The following is a 19,176-nucleotide window of genomic DNA, read 5'->3' on the forward strand; positions in this document are numbered from 1 at the left end:
TTCTCGGAGGCCGTCAGGGGATGTCTCGTAATGCTTTCGGTGAGAGCATGATACCTGCTATTCCTTTTCGCCTATGTAGGCACTGCGAATTCAGTGAAACACCCAATGTTAAAGAAAGTATCGCTCGAATATTACCGCAGGCTCTATAACGCTGTTTACATTGGTTTGTAAATATCTGGCGAGGTAAAATTTGCCGGCATTTCTCCATTGGGGATAAAGCTTTCTTTCAGGCATTTATTTAACTACCGTATTTGCACGCTCCAAATGTGACGTTATTATATAGGTCTTAAAGAGCAATGTTTTCTGCATTCTCTCCCATTTATGGTTTTTCGTTAACCTGGAAGGTATATTCGAAGTACGCGGCGCTGCCTTTTAACTGCTGACGAGGAATTTATTTTATGTTTGGCGCCTGCTAGGTTCCCCGTGTGCAAGACAAGTGTTCGCATCAGTTGGAGGAACCCGGCAAAGGCTTCGACTCGTATTGATGCTAGTGGGGAGAAAACACACTTGGTTAAATTAACATGGCAGATAATGCCATTATTTCGTGGCATGTGACTACGGCTGTGACAAGCGATATGAGAATTGTCTAAGCTGTATCTAAGATACCACTTAGAGTTGGGAAGATTATTGTTTTGTACACCACTCTGAATACACGCGTAATCTTGTAGTAGAATGTTTGCAGAAGCATCGTAAACCTTGTAGCAGTTTCACGTAGGCAGCAAAATATGCAAAAAAGAAATTCCGCTTCAATTATGTAAGCGATGCATTTGAGATAACTACGATATCTGTGTACCGAATTTGGAAACTTCACGCTTATCATCCTCGTCGAGTAATTAAAATCGAGCTTTAGAATGGTGCTATCTGCCAGAGGCAGACTTTAACAAATTTGGAGCAGCTTAAAAGAAGACCCTGTATATAATGCTTTGTACGCACAGCTCTATACCCATTTTGTCGATGGTTTATTATAACCTTCCGCGAATGTAGCACGCTATTGGGTTTATTTTACATTAGTACAATTCCACGCTGTACACACGTTGCGGTGGGCATGCTGTTACATGATTTGTGATTATTACTCAACATGTGTGACACGTTTCTGTAGCCATCCCTCGGACCTCCAGTAATCACACGGCCGTATTCGTAAATATAAAATAATTTAAGCAATCCAACATAGGAATGGGTAAACCTCTCCACAAGCGCTTCTCGAAATGTTTTCATGTTATCGCGTGGACGGTACAGTGCTTTACTTCTTAGGCATCGACGTCAGCTCTGTGCGAGTCCTAACGCCATTTTTTCTCAATCGCAGCGCGACCTACTGTGGCATCCACTTCAGGCGATCGCAGGTGGTCGCGATTGCTGCGTAGAAACCGAGTCGACATTGAGCAATGGAGCTCGAAGGTGGCCAGAGAGGGAGCCCGAAGCAATTGGTGAGTGGGGGCTGTACGAACGTTTTATTCGTCAGATGGCGCCACTTGCGATAGATGCGATTCACGATATAGAGAGGATTGCGAGGAGATAGACGACTGTTCGACTGTAATACGTGCCATCAATAACGTGATCAGCTACAGCCCTAAAACAAGCTTTGAGCAGGCTTTGTCTGTCACGAGCTCGTTTCGGAGGAAGCGCCTATAAAAAATATAAATCATAATCGCTATATCATCGTCTTTGTATGTCGGATGCGTGTCACAAAATTTCACTGTCTCGAACAGTTCTGACGAGTGGCAGCTCTGGAGAAGGCTACGATAATAAATGTAACCTTAATGCATAAATTGTTAAGCTTCACGCATTGTCGCCACATGCTTCGGCGCTCAACTTATTGTGGTTCCTGTGCGTTTTTAAAACTTCTAAGAGCAACCACCACTCCGTTTGCAGTCTCTGTAGGTGGTTCATATTACAGTCGATGCACGCTAAGAAAATGCATGGAAACGGTGACTGCGCGGAAGAATATGACGCCAGAAAAGATAATTCTGAATGCTGAATTAAGGTCCAAGTAAAAATGTAAACATGATTTTCATTTTAGGGAACGGGATCACGCCGAAAGTTGCTTTGGATAATAGTGGGATGAAAACTGAGAAATGAGTGGATTTACAAAGTACTTCTCGCCGGTTGCTTTTTCTAGTGTGTACGGCTCGTGTGCTTTGAATGTGTAAATGTTGGGGGATTCCCCATGCCTGGTCTTGAGGTGTTTCAGAATTTCGTCATCGTCCTCGCTAGAATCGGTGTGCCGTTAGCGATGCCGGGAGCTCCGACATTCTACTGCAAAAACTGTGTACATAAGGACCACAAAAGTTATCCACCCGATCGTAGCACAAAGCTTCAAAGGAAACCTGTACTGCTTTGTCAAAGCTTCACAGTTGAAAAAAAACATTGTCTTCTTGTGGGGAAAGAATCGCAAATTGCATTTTATTTTCGTTTGTATAGCTTCAGATGCATAATCGAAAGCGAACTAACAGAAATTCACGCCCAATGCTGCTTCAGTTCACCATGCACTGGCGTGGATTTTTGTAACGCGTTCAGTCTCCCCAAGAAAAATTATTTAATATACGAGCATAAGTACAAGTCTGACGCAGAATGATTAGTAGCGTGTAGGGAGAAAAAAGAAGCTCAAGAACAACAGCGTAAATTGGCTATGAGGCAATCGAAAACGGACGAAAGTTAGCCGTTTCTTTATTAATAATCTGTACTTTATTAATAATCGTGACTTTTGTCACGCGTTCAGTCTGTCGTTGAGGGAATCGAAGACGTGCGCACAGCTACGTTATTTCGTTGCCACTATAGCGGTGAGGCAAACGGAAAACGCAAAAAAGACCCCCAATTCCTCACGCCGGTATTTACTCTTGTGCAAAGTAGAGAAAGAACGTGCTTTGGTCGCAGAGAATCCTCCTTGATATGGTCAATAAATACATGCGTATTTACTCGCTGCACCCCCGCGCTTCGAGCGAGAAAACTCGGCGTGCGTGCCTACAACAGCAAAAAGGCCAACAGCGTCGGTCAGAGCACTACGCGCGTGCCGCTCGAATCGATAAGTGTCACGCATGCTGCATGACATTACAAGAGCTCGTGATTCGTCACACGGTGTCACGTGAGCATGCTCATGATTCGTCGCACTTTTCAGGATTTGACAAGATGACGATTGAAAGTGTCAATGCACGAGTATTGAGACGCGCACACACACAGTATTTAAAAGCGAATACCAGGATGCGTGATTAAGCGGTGGAAATATACCGCTTGCCTTTACTTGCCCCGGCAGGCGTACCGGTACGCGAACGCCTGCTGTGCCTTGTTGCCATGTTGTAGATTCTAGTTAGTAAGCTCGGCAACTATAGCGCCGTGATCTACGTGAGCGTGAATAACAGCAAGACTTTGATCCTGTCTAAGGAACGTAGGAATATTTTTTCCTCGGCGACCAAGGCACTGATTTTACGCGCGTTGCATTAAAAAAAAGTTGTTTAGGAAACGTGCCCTTAATCATGATTAGGCTTCACGGTATCTCCGGATTTTCTTTCTCGCTCAAATGCAAAAAAAAAAACCGTTCGAGCTGGTCCAGTGCTTGACTTGTAGAAGCAGCTCTACTTTTTACGCGTATTAGAATAAGGAGCTCGGACTTTGTCGCGCCGAAGTAAAGGGCACTCTTTAACATTGTCTGATTTCATCGCAGCGGGCGCCTACTGCTACATACGCTTTTGCTGATCGCCGAGTCATGGTTGCTTCGAAGAACGCGAGTCGACGCTGAGCAAAGGAGCCAAGAGCTGCCGAGGCCAACACGATTGGTGAGAACAGTGCTGGAACCTTTTTTTTAGTGGTCGGATGGCAAGAGTAGGAGACGTGCGATCGTTTCTCCCAACATTCCGGTTAAAACTACTGCCTTAAAGAGTGTCGCAGACTGTTAGAAATGAGCCCCGAAATTTTTTTCGTCGTGAATCGCGATGTGGGCTCAAGACAAGACGGCTCGTCACAGCAGGAGGCCAGAGTGCACATAAACGGTTGCCACACCGATACATCTTCCGCTGTGGTGACAGGACATGAGGGGTTCGAATTCTCTTTTGTTATTGTTTTTAATCGTATTGGGTAGTCCTTCGCTGGATTGCGCGATGCCGCGCTGTCATTGTGGGAGTGATCCGCTATGCGCTCCTCTCGACCCATCAAACAAAAGCTATAAGGCAAAGCGTGTTTACAAAATATGGGCCCGTAAATTACTACAAGAAATCTTTTCACGGCTGGTATGCCCCAATACGAGAAAGATTTGTCTTTACGATAGGAAATTGGCTAATAAACAACGGCGTGCTAAGATAGTTACTCTGTGCTTCTTGACTGAGCTTTGCCATCACAAAGCAACTGTTGCTTGAGGTAATTCTCGCCAAGAAAAATTATACAAAATACGAGCATAAGTACAAGCCTGACGCAGAATGATTAGTAGCGTGTAGTGAGAAAAAAAGCTCAAGAACAGTGTAAATTGGCTATGAGGCAATCGAAAACGGACCAAAGTTAGCCGTTTCTATTTTATTAATAATCTGTTCAAACAATTCCAAAAGTGGTGTACGCATCCCCCATTGCATTGCGAGCATGTACTTCTTCGATGCGTTGACGTTTAACGGAATGGCTGGAACACGGCACAATCTACCGAAGTTCGGCAAGACAGGCCTGTGGTTAAGGGAAGGACCTACAAATTAACCACCGTTAACCATTGCAAAACGCTAACGCGCTTCCTCTCCGCACTGGTGCACCTTGCACTGCATTCGCGTCATGTAAATAGATCAGCTCGCCGTTATCGCTATCCTAGATAAGTTGAGATTTGAGCACGTGTTATTCTAATCTGAACGAAACGTGTCTCGTCATTGTAGGAATTCCCTGTGCGCTTTCGGATGTCATGGAGTGTCATCAACTATATTCCAACTTGTGCACTGAGCAGGTAAGGAACTAACCAGTCGTGTAAATGCTCGGTTCGCCAATACTGACTTCAATTTACATAAACGGGTCTATACCTTGTTATATATTCAGAGGGTGCTAAAGTTTGAATTCAACTCCTCCTGTACACCACATCCCAAAGGGTTGAATGGGCGCGGGACACTGGCAAAGACGCCGAGAGCCAGTGGGGCCATGCTAATCTAGGTACAGCCAAATTAGGGAGACCCACTAAGCACGGAAACCCTCGGTTTACAGATTCCATTGAGCTGTTAAGCAACACTGGGGACGAATTGCAATGTTGAATCAATGTTGAAGATTAATATGCAGAAGACAAAGATGGTAATCAATAGCCTGGCAAGAAAACAAGAGTTCAGGATCGCCAGTTCGCCTCTAAAGTCTGTGAAAAATTTACGTTTACCTAGGTCAATTACTCGCAGGGGACCCTGATCATAGAAGGAAATATACAGAATAAAAATGGGTTGGAGCTCATACGGCAGAATTAAGCATAACTCAGAAAAGCAAACCTTTTATTCAAGCTGGATCGGTAAATTATTTGTCGCAAGGAATTCAATCTGTAACATGAAAGGTGAATCTGTGAATTACTTGTTTTTTGGAAATATTACACTACGGTCACTTGGTCCTGCATGTCTTCATTTCCATCTTTCTTTAAATATTCCTCGTACACGTACAAGATACGCCTACGACTTAATCGTGTGGCGGATCCATGGCACATTAGGATCGGTTACGGATGCTATACAAACCTCTCTGAATTTCCCTCTAGTGCTCCTAGCATGAAGCTCTGCTCAGTGTTGTGAACATGTCCCCTCATCTCAATCGTATGCCATGTTCTTTGCAGACTGCTTGTGTTCCTGAGTTCCCCTATGATCTGGTTATGCTCAGTCATCTATACGATGCCATACTAACGAGCCAAATTCCCCTCTAGTGCTCTTGTTGCGAAGCTCTGCTCAATGCTGAGAACATGGCGCTCATCTCAACGTTGGCGTGGTTTTTTTTTTTTTGCAGACTACGGCAACGGAGGTGGACATCCGCTGTAGCAATCAGTCACCTCCGGCGCCTTTAAGCGCTTCCTTGCAATCGTCGTCGCAAACTTGTCTTTTTCAAGTCCACTTTTCGAAAGGTCTTTCGGAAAGTCCGCTTGTCGAAACGTCTTCAAGCCCACTTGTCGAAACGTTGGCTCCCGCTTTCACCTTGCTCTCGTTTTGCTCATCGTCATCCTCATCGAGTAGTTTAAATCAAGGGTTAGAATCGTGCTACTTGCCATAGGCAATATTTAAAAAATTGGATGCAGATGAAAAACCCACCCTGTATAATGCTTTGTATGCACAGATCTATACGCATTTATCTGTTGATTTAGTATAACCTTCCGCGTATGTAGTGCGCTATTGGGTTCATTTTCTACTCGTACAGCTCCACGCTGTACATGCGTTCCTGTATGTATGCTGCTGTTACATGATTTCCGATTATTATACTCGACATGCGTAATATGTTTCTGTGCCCGTCCATGGGATAATATCGCGTGATGACACCGCAGTATATGTAATACTATATAATTTAAATAATCCGGCATAGGAACAGGTTAACCTCTTCACGAGCGATTTTCGAAATGTGTCCATGTTATCGCGTGGACGGTAGTGATTTACTTAATCATTAACTTCCGCTCTGTGCGTGTTAACGTCCTTTTCCTCAATCGCAGTGCGGTCTACTGTGGCATCCACACAAGCCGATGGCTGGTGGTCGTGATCTTTCTGCAGAAATCGAGTCGACACTGAGCAATGGAGTTCGAACTCACCTAGAGTGAGAGCGGACGCTATTGGTGAGTGGAGTGAACAAACGTTTTAGTGGCCAGATGACGCCACTTGCTGTGGGTACGCGTCACGATAGAGAGATGATTAAGAGGAGGTGGCCAACTAACTGCTCGACTGTAATAAATGAAATATACTGCATCAAAACGGCAAGTTGGGCCAGTTGGTTTGGATTCATAGTAAGGTCCGTCACCAGCCCGTTCCGGTGGAAGCGCCCACCGAAATAATGATAATCGTTATATCATCATCACTGTATGTCGGATGTGTGCCACAAAATTGCATTGTCGCGAACCGTTCTAAGCGAAAGTTGCAGCTTTGGGAAGACTACCATAATAAAAGTAGCTTTAATGTTTAAATCGTTAAGCTTCACGCATAATCGCGAGATATTTTGGCGCTTAACTCATTGAGGTCCCTGTGCGTTCATAAAACTTCCAAAACCGCACCACCACACCGTTATGTATTATCCGTGGATGGTTCGTATTACAACCGATGCTTATCAAGAAAAAAATGGAAACTGTGACCACACGGCAGAATATGGCGCCAGAAAGGGTAATTCCGAATGCTGAATTCAGATTCAACTGAAGATGGCAGTGGTTATCTGCTTTCGTTTGAGTGAAGAGGGAAACTCCCAAAGTTTCTCTGCATAATAATGCGATTAAAAGTGACAAATGAGTGGATAAAACTTCCAAAACCGCACCACCACACCGGTATGTAATCTCCGTAGATGGTTCAGATTACAACCGATGCTCACGAAGAAAAAGGATGAAAACGGTGACTGCGCGGTAGAATATGACGCGAGAAAAAGCAATTCCCAATGCTGAATGAAGGTTCAACTAAAAAGGGCAGCTTGATTTTCGTTTGTGTCAAGGGGGCAACGCCGAAACTTGATTTGGATACTAATGCAATAAAAAGTGACAAATGAGCACATAAAATACTTCTCGCCGGTAGTATTTCTAGTGTGTACGACTCTGGTATGCTGCTAATGTGTAGACGTGTGCCGTCAGAGATGCTGGAAGCTCCGAAATTGTACGCTACAGCAAAAAACATTGTTTATGAGCTAACATTTAGACCCCCCCTCCCCTCGAATGGAAAAATGATCCACCCGATCGTAGCACGAAGTTTGCGGTACTGGCGATGGACCGCAAATTGTATTTTATTTTCGCTTGCGCAGCTTCCAACACATAATCAAAAACGAACTAACAAAAATTGGTTCCCAATGCTGCTTCAGTTGGCCGTGCATTGGCAAGAACTTTTGCAACGACCTCGCAGGCTGCCGTTGAGGAAATGGCAGACGTGCGCAAATAAGCTTCCTCATTTCGTTGCCACTATCGGTGAGAAAACAGAACGAAAAAAAAGCAGCCAATAATTTCACCGTAATTTCTCAGGCCGCGATGCTCAGGCCGCGAAGGCATTACCGTCGCCGGTAATGCCTTCTTAATTTGCTCACTAAATAAAATATAAATATAAACGTAAATACGTTTACAATCACTCGTTTGCAACCCCGCGCATTGAGCGAGAAAACTCGGGAGCATGGTCACTGCAAAGGCTAATAGCGTCGGCTAGAGCGCTCGGCACACATTCCTTGAATCGATAGATGGTACGCATCCTGCATATTACTACAACAAAAAATGTTTACAGCTGCTATGCCCAAATATGAGAGATTTGTTTTTACGTTAGGAAATGAACCAATGAACAACAACGACGTGCTAAGATAGTTATTCTGTGGAATGTCGTCACAGATTTCACAAGTTCGACAAGATCACTATCGAAAAATGCCAATACATGTGTGCTCTGGGCCCCTGGGATATCGCAAAATTTAAGTGAATTAACGTAAATGAGAAGAAAAAAAAGCAGTCACTCCTGCATGAAGAAGGTTGCCAGTAGTACCGCAAGCTTTCGCAGAACCTTGAGCTGAAGTCGACGCCGAAAGTGTAGGGACCGTGTACTCGGAGAAGACGTGCAATTTATGAGCGGTTTGTAGTCTTATAGCCAGTACCCCGTCCCCCACACCTTTGTTATCCGCGTAGAAGATGCTTTAACGGACTTAAAACCGAATACTGGGCTGCAAGCTTAAACCACGAGAATATTCCACTTTATTTGCCGCGATAGGCAACCGGTACACGAACGCCTGCTGTACTTCGCAGTCACGTTGTTGAGCCTCGCGAGTAAGCTCGGAAACGCGGGCTGTGATCTACTTGAGCGTGAACGCCAACACGTTCATGCTGTCTAAATACACGGGAACGTAGGAATGATTTTTCTCGGCAACCAATGCACTGATTTTGATGACGTGCACGCATCAAAGAAAGTTAAAATCTAGAAAATCCTGGCCCTAAATCGAGATTATATTAAACAGTATCTTCGGAACGTTGTCTCTGAAATGCAAAAAAAAGTCCTTCAAGCTGGTCCAGTGGTTGACTTGTGGAACCGTTTTTGCTGTTCACGCGTATTCGAATAAGGAACATAGACTTGGCGACCCCGAAGTGCTGACTAAAAGGTTACCTGTTTTCATCGCAGAAGCGCCTACTGCTACATACGCTTCTGCTGATTGCTGAGTCATGGTTTCATCGGACAAGACGAGTCGACACTGAGCAAAGGAGCCCACAGCTGTTGAGGCCAACATAATTGGTGAGGACTGTGCGGAAACGATTTTTTAATCGTTACGTGGCAAGATTACCCACGTTCTATCATTTGTCCCGATTTACCCGTTTATATTGATGTCTTAAAAAATGTCAAAAACTGTTCCAAATTGGTTCCGAAATCCTCCCCCGTGAATCTCGATGAGGGGACGACAAAGCGGCTCGTGACAGCAAGATCCCATAGTTGACAAAAAAAAAATGGTTGCCGCACCGACATAACATGTTCCGTCGGGACGACAGGATGTGAGCAGCAGATTTTTTTTTAGGAATTATTTTCATCGTTTATTTTTTTCTATTTGGCCGAATCAAACTATGCCGCGCTGCCACTGCGGGAGTGATCAACTATGTAGTCGTCTCGACCTATCAAAGAAAAGCTATAGGGAAAAGCACGTTTACAAAAAACTTTGTAGCCGTCTCGACCTATCAAAGAAAAGCTATAGGGAAAAGCACGTTTACAAAAAACTTTGTAGTCGTCTCGACCTATCAAAGAAAAGCTATAGGGAAAAGCACGTTTACTTACAAAAAAACTTTGTAGCCGTCTCGACCTATCAAAGAAAAGCTATAGGGAAAAGCACGTTTACAAAAAACTTTGTAGTCGTCTCGACCTATGAAAGAAAAGCTATAGGGAAAAGCACGTTTACCAAAAACTTTGTAGTCGTCTCGACCTATCAAAGAAAAGCTATAGGGAAAAGCACGTTTACAAAAAACTTTGTAGTCGTCTCGACCTATCAAAGAAAAGCTATAGGGAAAAACACGTTTACAAAAAACTTTGTAGTCGTCTCGACCTATCAAAGAAAAGCTATAGGGAAAAGCACGTTTACAAAAACGTTGTAGTCGTCTCGACCTATCAAAGAAAAGCTATAGGGAAAAGCACGTTTACAAAAAACTTTGTAGTCGTCTCGACCTATCAAAGAAAAGCTATAGGGAAAAGCACGTTTACAAAAAACTTTGTAGTCGTCTCGACCTATCAAAGAAAAGCTATAGGGAAAAGCACGTTTACAAAAAACTTTGTAGTCGTCTCGACCTATCAAAGAAAAGCTATAGGGAAAAACACGTTTACAAAAAACTTTGTAGTCGTCTCGACCTATGAAAGAAAAGCTATAGGGAAAAGCACGTTTACCAAAAACTTTGTAGTCGTCTCGACCTATCAAAGAAAAGCTATAGGGAAAAGCACGTTTACAAAAAACTTTGTAGTCGTCTCGACCTATCAAAGAAAAGCTATAGGGAAAAACTCGTTTACAAAAAACTTTGTAGTCGTCTCGACCTATCAAAGAAAAGCTATAGGGAAAAGCACGTTTACAAAAACGTTGTAGTCGTCTCTACCTATCAAAGAAAAGCTATAGGGAAAAGCACGTTTACAAAAAACTTTGTAGTCGTCTCGACCTATCAAAGAAAAGCTATAGGGAAAAGCACGTTTACAAAAAACTTTGTAGTCGTCTCGACCTATCAAAGAAAAGCTATAGGGAAAAACACGTTTACAAAAAACTTTGTAGTCGTCTCGACCTATCAAAGAAAAGCTATAGGGAAAAGCACGTTTACAAAAAACTTTGTAGTCGTCTCGACCTATCAAAGAAAAGCTATAGGGAAAAGCACGTTTACAAAAAACTTTGTAGTCGTCTCGACCTATCAAAGAAAAGCTATAGGGAAAAGCACGTTTACAAAAAACTTTGTAGTCGTCTCGACCTATCAAAGAAAAGCTATAGGGAAAAGCACGTTTACAAAAACTTTGTAGTCGTCTCGACCTATCAAAGAAAAGCTATAGGGAAAAGCACGTTTACAAAAAACTTTGTAGTCGTCTCGACCTATCAAAGAAAAGCTATAGGGAAAAGCACGTTTACAAAAACTTTGTAGTCGTCTCGACCTATCAAAGAAAAGCTATAGGGAAAAGCACGTTTACAAAAAACTTTGTAGTCGTCTCGACCTATCAAAGAAAAGCTATAGGGAAAAGCACGTTTACAAAAACTTTGTAGTCGTCTCGACCTATCAAAGAAAAGCTATAGGGAAAAGCACGTTTACAAAAAACTTTGTAGTCGTCTCGACCTATCAAAGAAAAGCTATAGGGAAAAGCACGTTTACAAAAACTTTGTAGTCGTCTCGACCTATCAAAGAAAAGCTATAGGGAAAAGCACGTTTACAAAAACTTTGTAGTCGTCTCGACCTATCAAAGAAAAGCTATAGGGAAAAGCACGTTTACAAAAAACTTTGTAGTCGTCTCGACCTATCAAAGAAAAGCTATAGGGAAAAACACGTTTACAAAAAACTTTGTAGTCGTCTCGACCTATCAAAGAAAAGCTATAGGGAAAAGCACGTTTACAAAAACGTTGTAGTCGTCTCTACCTATCAAAGAAAAGCTATAGGGAAAAGCACGTTTACAAAAAACTTTGTAGTCGTCTCGACCTATCAAAGAAAAGCTATAGGGAAAAGCACGTTTACAAAAAACTTTGTAGTCGTCTCGACCTATCAAAGAAAAGCTATAGGGAAAAGCACGTTTACAAAAAACTTTGTAGTCGTCTCGACCTATCAAAGAAAAGCTATAGGGAAAAGCACGTTTACAAAAAACTTTGTAGTCGTCTCGACCTATCAAAGAAAAGCTATAGGGAAAAGCACGTTTACAAAAAACTTTGTAGTCGTCTCGACCTATCAAAGAAAAGCTATAGGGAAAAACACGTTTACAAAAAACTTTGTAGTCGTCTCGACCTATGAAAGAAAAGCTATAGGGAAAAGCACGTTTACCAAAAACTTTGTAGTCGTCTCGACCTATCAAAGAAAAGCTATAGGGAAAAGCACGTTTACAAAAAACTTTGTAGTCGTCTCGACCTATCAAAGAAAAGCTATAGGGAAAAGCACGTTTACAAAATATGGCCCGCTAATTACTACAAAAACTGTTTACAGCTACTATGCCTAAATGCGAGAAAGATTTGTTTTTATGTTAGGAAATGAACCAATAAACGACAATGGCGTGCTAAGATAGTTACTGTGCTTTTTGACTGAGCTTTGCCATTACAAAGGAACTGTTGCTACATATCGTTCTCCCCATGAAAAAGGATTTAGAATACAACCGCAGCCTGTAGATTAGTAGGGTGTGGTGACAAAGAAACTCAAGAACATCAGTCTAGGTTGGCTATGAGTTAATGGAAAAAGGACGAACGTTGTACTTTTTTTCTTAGCAGATTAAACAATCTCCGAGACGTTGACATTTGACGATGTGGCTTGAACGCAGCGCTAAATACCGAAGCGCGGGACTTTAGGCCTATGGTTAACGGAAAGGGCTAAACAAATTAACTACCGCTAGCCATTTCAAAACGCTAACAACGCACTTCCTTTTCCGCACTGAGTTTCGCCCTGAATTCACTCGATGAAAATAGATCAGCTTGCCGGTGTCGCTATCCTAGATTAGTTGAGATTTGACCAGGTGAAATTCTAATCTGAACGAAACGTATCTCGTCCTTGTAGAATTCCCTGTGCGGCTTCGGATGTCGTGGAATGTCAGCATCGCATTCCAGATAGGGGGCTGCAAAGGTAAGATACTAAGCAGTCCTGTAAAGGCTTCGTTCACCAATGTAGACCTGAAAATACATAAACTGGTCTATACATTGTTTGATGTATGCAAAAGCTGCAGAAGCTGTATGCATGCGGGGTGGTCATAGACGTCTCCCCCTGCACATTTTGTAGCGTAGTTGCCTTTGATTTAAAACGCGTACTGCGGAATAACTACACTGATGTATTACAGCAACGTCTGCCCGTCAAATCGCAAATCAACTGTTTACCGTTTATGCTTCCAGTATGCGCCGTGCTGTCTGGGTTACGCCACGTCTGGTGTATATTGTGCCTCGGTTGCAAGTAGGTTCAGATCTGCGACGACGCCCTCCACGTGGTAATTGCGTCACATATCGTGGCATTAAGTGCATACGTAATGTTACATCAAACTACATGACGCATACCTGCGTTTTTGTTGGGCATATTCGACGAAGTATTTTTTCTTTGCGCACGCTCGAGTGAGAGAAGCCTAGAAGTCTTGCTGTACATGGTGCTTTTCTGCTATGTATACGAATCGGAGGCAAATCGGACACTGCAATAACTATGACGTCTGTAACCCAAAAAGGCTGGGACACGAGAACATTTATGGTGATATCGCAGTCTATCATGTCGAATAATGGCAGGTTGAAATACAGATAAGTATTGTTGCAGCAGCGAATAGAAAATGTATACTTAAATAGAGTAGCCTACAGTGCTTAGTTATCCCTGAAACTCAATGCAGAGAATTCGACCTTTTATGCAAGCTGGATCGGGTAATCATTTGTCTTTGCTGCACATAATTCAGCACGTAATATAAAATGCTGGATCTGTGAATTAGTTTGATGCTTTGGAAACTCTACACTTGGATCACTTGCTTTCGTGCTTTCATTCCACCTTTTCAAGTAGTCCTCGTACACGTACACTATACACCCACGACTGAATCGGGTGGTGAATCCATGGCACATTAGGATCGATTACGGTGTGATTCATGTTCTGGTGCAGTCCGGTTGCTAAGTTATAGACTGCTGTAGCAACTAGTCAGATTTTTCCGCAGTGCTCCTAGCATGAAGCTCTGCTGAATGCTGAGAACAGGCTGTTCACCACAACGTATGCCACGTTCTTTGCAGACTGCTTGTGTTCCCGAGTTCCCTTATGTTCTGGTCCTGCTCAGTTCTCTATACGATGCCCTACCTATTAGCCAAATTTTCCCGCAGTGCTCCTAGCACGAAGCTCTGCTCAAAGCTGAGAACATGGCGCGCACCTCAACGTTTGCGTGTTCTCTTGCAGGCTGCACCGACGGCCCTGACATCCGCTGTTACGATCAGCCACGTGCAAAGCCGTTACGCGCTCTTCAACGAGGCAGTCATCGCTGCTGTCCCTGCTGTACGTCACTATCAGCAAGTACATAAATATATGTATGATACGAACAACACTCTTTCAGATTCCTTTTTCTGCGTTTCTTCGTGTTCTTCCGTTATATTGCTCTTGCAACCTAGACATACGATGCTGCACTAAACCGCCTTATTTAGCTCATGCGTTTAAGGCATGCAACTCCGGTATTTACCGGAGGCAACTAGGCGATTGCAAAGCACGTATAACCCGTCATTCTTTCATGATTACATACTTCAGTGGCACTTTCAGGAATGCCAGTCCTTAAGAGTTTATTTTGAATTGATTGCTTTAGTCACTGTAAACAACGAGTGCTTAAAAATCGAAAGGCACCAAGAACGTTTAAGTGCAGAAAATGCATTTTGACAACTTGTACTGTACTCACTCGGCTGTTGAATGGCAGGTAAAACTATCGAGCTTTCCACTATTAGTGTCGACAAGCACCTCACTTGGAGGATTGAATGTTTTGCGTAGACCATGCCTTTGCGTAAGCTAATTTAGTGCGTCTGCTGCGGCGACCATTCAAATGTGGCACCGTCATGTGCTCGTCAGTGAAGCGGTCATCCCTGCTTCCCCACTGTCACTAGTGGTATATTTGTTGCGTAGAGCGTCGTTTGTCACCACGCGACACTAAATTTTGCGCCGTGTTCTCAACCCTGAGACACAGCATCAACGTGCCGACAATGTATTCACTAAATTTAGGGCTGCGACAGATATTATTGTTCTGACTTCTTCTTCATCACTGTCGTGGCACTTCGCGTACTGTCTATTTACCATATCAAAACTATTAGCTTTTTACAAACGCGACACATGGCTTCCTTTCAGGCACAAGCTATATGCAGCTACAATTATGCTGCATTTGAAAAAAAAAATTAGGGCTTCGTTTAAGGAAGCTGGACTGCGAATCACTGAACCTTACGGTCCATGCGGATCGATTCGAAACGTTGCGAAATTAAGGATTTGAGATCTCGAAGGGTCTGGCGGAAAAAGATGAAGCCAGACCTGAGAGTTCGAGAAGCGAGAATAGACAGCTCGCGGGTCAAAATGGAGACACTGCAGAACGTGTGTAATAAACTAATTTTAGGTCCGATATTGGCACTACAGGAAACCTTTCGTTTCCTTGAAGCCAAAGACAGGGAAAGGTGTTGTCCTCTGTTAGGTTGTTGAAATTTCCACCCTGTGGGGGGTTTGCGATTACTTGAAACTTTAGGTTAGGGAATCGAACTATGTTCGATCCGATTCGACCCTACAGTAAAATAAGCTTTATTAGCAAAGCAGAATATTATTTATTATTTCCCGAATGCGTAGGTCACGTCGTCCACTGTGCAGAATGTAAGATCAAATCGAAACTAAAACCGTGATAATTGTCACCCAATCAACACTGGACATGGGGTACTAGAGCACAATGGTGTCCCTATGAAACCTACAATTTCCCGTCAGAACCGCAATTGATCGCAATGTTGTCCGGAGGTATATTCATTCGCGAAATGGACCACCTCTGTTAATCTTCAAGATAAAACCGGATTATGCATCAGTGCCACAATAGGACAGTGGCACCGCGTACACAAATCTTTCGAACTTGACAAAATTCGAAACTTGACAGTAATTAAAAATGCATTACTGCTCTGGCCGCGAGGATATGCACAGATGTTAATGTTAAATTTACGATATTTTATGGCTGCGTGTGCTGCGAAGATCCCAGAGTTTGCGAAAAAAACGTTAACAAAGCTTGCTTTATAACCTACAGTGTATTGACAAACTTTACCCAGCGTTGTGAAAAAGCAGGATGGACAAATTGCAATTTTTTTATGGAGGCAATATACCGCACACAAAAGCTTTTCGAAAGATATTCTATATTTGATTCGATGTGATTCTAGCACTATTTGTTTCGTATATAATTTAGTCTCAAACACCACTTATCGCCCACCCCCCACATCCGATTGCAACCCTTTCTTTGAAAAGACTTGTGCTTTTGACAGGGTTTAGCAGCCTACTCGGAGAGCCCTCGCCAGCCGACTGCTGCGGACCAAGACATAGTGCCTTCGTCGTTGCCGTCGGCGGACATAACGCCACGTATGGCCGCGGTAAGAATCGTCTGGTTCTCATCTTAGAATCGTCTGCTTTTGAACTTTTAGAATCGTCTGCTTTTCATCTCTTTTAGAATATACGTAGCGGTGTGTGCACTGGAACGGTTTGCGCAATTACAACGAAAATCTTGAGAAAAAGCTTTATATCGGAAGAAAGTCCAATTTTTCCATCGAAGTGTTCGTATAACGTAAAAATGCTTTTACGAGACACTCAGTCAAAAGGATTTGGTGCATTTGAGCGAAAAAAAAAGCGTGAATTTTCTGAATTTAGGAAGCGCAATTATATTATCAGCGTGAAATCTCTAACAATATACCCAATGGTGTTAAATGTTTCGAAAATATTGATGCGCGAAATTTACATATACGGTAGCTCTCTAGCAAAAACAGATTCAGAGCTCGCTTGGAAGCGTTACGACCTTCTTAGGCGGCTTTTACGAAAGACTTACTCATACGTTTCACAGCGGAGTATATTAAATCAATAATCTCCATTTTTATATCTATGTTTAGGTGCCTTCTATATATTTGTGACTTTAACACACAGTTACCCATTGGCAAACTTAGCGCTTCAGCTTTATGAAGCGAAGATTCTTTTGCCTACATTTCTGCGTTTCGCGTTGCAGCCTGGATGCTGCTTGGTCGGTCGCTTTTTCAACGATTGTAAGTCGCTTGGTATTTCGGCAGATATATTTCGAGACATATATACAAAAGTCATGTGAACGCCCTCACGACGTGGCTAATGTAAACCATGTATGCATGTCACGCTTGTACAGCCCTGTTCTGCTCATCAGAAAGGGACTCGCATTCTACATAAAACCGGAAAACAATGTCGGCACACAGGTACCTGTAATGCACATCGATCTGTAAATGTTATGACAAATTGTTCAGGGGATTCTTTGACTTGCCTCATTTTCTTTGATTTAGTTAACCCCCTTTATTTCCCACTGGGTTCGTGCATGGGAAAACTCTGAAATTTGAATAGCCCACTACGGAGTCCTACATAAAACAGAATGTAACAATGGCTCACAGATCTATGGCACCATGAAGTCTTAATATAATTATTTTCGTCGTTTTCATTCATTTGCATTGCTTTGTTTGATTTATTCATTATGGAGGTGTCAGTGCGGTTGCACATGCTCTTGGCCAACCTCCCGCAAAATGGGGTGGTCCCATTGTGACACAAGTGGTCCAAAATGTTTAAATCTTGTTTGCTTGATACGTGTCCTATTTTTCACTGCATACACCGGTCATCATCAAATTTTAGGCATCTCCGTTAGCTGCAAAATATTTAGTTAACCGTTTTACTTAAGCTCCTATTCGCACAGATTCCAATATGTGCATTGGATCTGCATATCTTTTAATTGGCAAATTGCAACATATTTAGTCTCTAGATTTTCCTTTTTTTTATGCAACCAACGTCGTCCAGAGTTGCGGGGAAAAAATGGGTTCGCCAATCACAGGCATTTTGTAGCTTTAAGACTCCCCGAGCTAAACATTCCTCTCATCTGGATGGTGCACCATCGGGGGCTTTCAGGGTAGCGTGTCACATTAAATGCCGCACTTGGAACGTCATCCTTTTAGTAAGTGCCATCATTACTTCACGAGTCATGCATGCATTGTGAATATCTTGCTATTAAGTGGCGAACGACATCGTATCTATAAGTTTTGCTACGTGTTGCTGCGAATGTCTTCACATTCAAAAAGCTCACGACTTAAATGAAAACTTGTAATTTGTGCAGTGAGAAGCGTATTTGCGAAAGGCACGTAATCTTTGTATTCTAAAATGTGAACGTGCCGTTCACATTTACTTAATCGTTGTGGTTCTTACCCATTCCTTCAGGGATGGCTGACGGGAACGTTTTCTGAACTGGAGCTGACTGTCCTAATAACCTGTCACTTATGAGTCAGCGAGTCATTTACGAGTCATTAGGCAGCAGAGAGTACCGTTAGTCCACGACAGGTCAAAAAGGCACTACGAATGCCTCCGTCTTTACGAGCCTAAACCCAAGGTAAATGCGCCGTGATTATCGCCTGGCTCAGACGAGTGCCGTACTTAATTGTGTATACAATGTCATGGCATTCGTTTGTTTGCATCGCAGTGCGGTCTACTGTGGCATCCATTGCAACGGATCGTGCCTGTGGCCGAGTTACCGCGGTGGAGGCCAATACCAATGGTGAGAACTCCGCGCGAACGTGTTCTTTCTTCTTTTTCTTTTTGCTAATTAGTCACAGGACACAAAGCACGACCGTTATCACTTGATACTTAGGCGAGCGCACTTAGCAGCACCGCCTCCTATAGTGGAAGATAAAACTAAAACATCAAAAATACGTAAGAGGTGTACGTATATTATTCGTAAGCAGGGGTCTGATTTCTGGAACGTCTATGATTGGTTCCAATGGCCGCCAATGAGGAATTTGAAAGTATTGCGCAACTTAACGAGGTGCAGAGTAGCACCTCTGGAGGAATATTACAACTCACGATTGGCAAGTGTGGCACGCATTTACTGCTGCATTAAAATAGCTTGCAGTGCAGCGTTCCTATTGGAACCTAACAATTTTAAGACGCTAAGGTCATCTGAATAATAGATGAATTTCTTGAGCTTAGTCATTATTGTTATGACTGTACCCGTATCCTCGCATGCTCAGAGCAGTGCTGTAGATATGTTTTTAAACCAATTCAATGAAAATGGTTGCCCTGTGCTGGTTCATCGTGTGCTTCCAATCTGCGTTCCTTTGTTTATCTCGTTTCCGACAAAAAAAAAAAACACGCAAGAACTCTGACACTAGTGTCTATGGGAGCATCAAGCATGGTATTTATGCCATTAA

General features: G+C 42.9%; 1 protein-coding gene across 6 annotated transcripts in view; it reads left to right on the plus strand.

The window, feature by feature from the left end:
• LOC142589859 (uncharacterized) overlaps nt 1-19,176 on the plus strand; it is a 93,498-nt gene that overhangs the window by 48,911 nt on the left and 25,411 nt on the right. For 4 of the 6 annotated variants that reach the window (XM_075701499.1, XM_075701497.1, XM_075701495.1 and 1 more), the window contains 2 exons: nt 16,246-16,350; nt 18,450-18,524. In XM_075701499.1, coding sequence (XP_075557614.1) covers nt 16,246-16,350; nt 18,450-18,524 — 180 coding nt within the window. Of the gene's footprint in view, nt 1-3,666; nt 3,768-6,723; nt 6,737-9,239; nt 9,351-12,814; nt 12,881-14,164; nt 14,261-16,245; nt 16,351-18,449; nt 18,525-19,176 lie in introns of those variants that run through there. The other 2 variants (XM_075701500.1, XM_075701501.1) reach the window with 2 other exon arrangements.

Source organism: Dermacentor variabilis, chromosome 8 (assembly GCF_050947875.1).
Source record: "Dermacentor variabilis isolate Ectoservices chromosome 8, ASM5094787v1, whole genome shotgun sequence".
In the NCBI taxonomy this organism is placed as follows: domain Eukaryota; kingdom Metazoa; phylum Arthropoda; class Arachnida; order Ixodida; family Ixodidae; genus Dermacentor; species Dermacentor variabilis.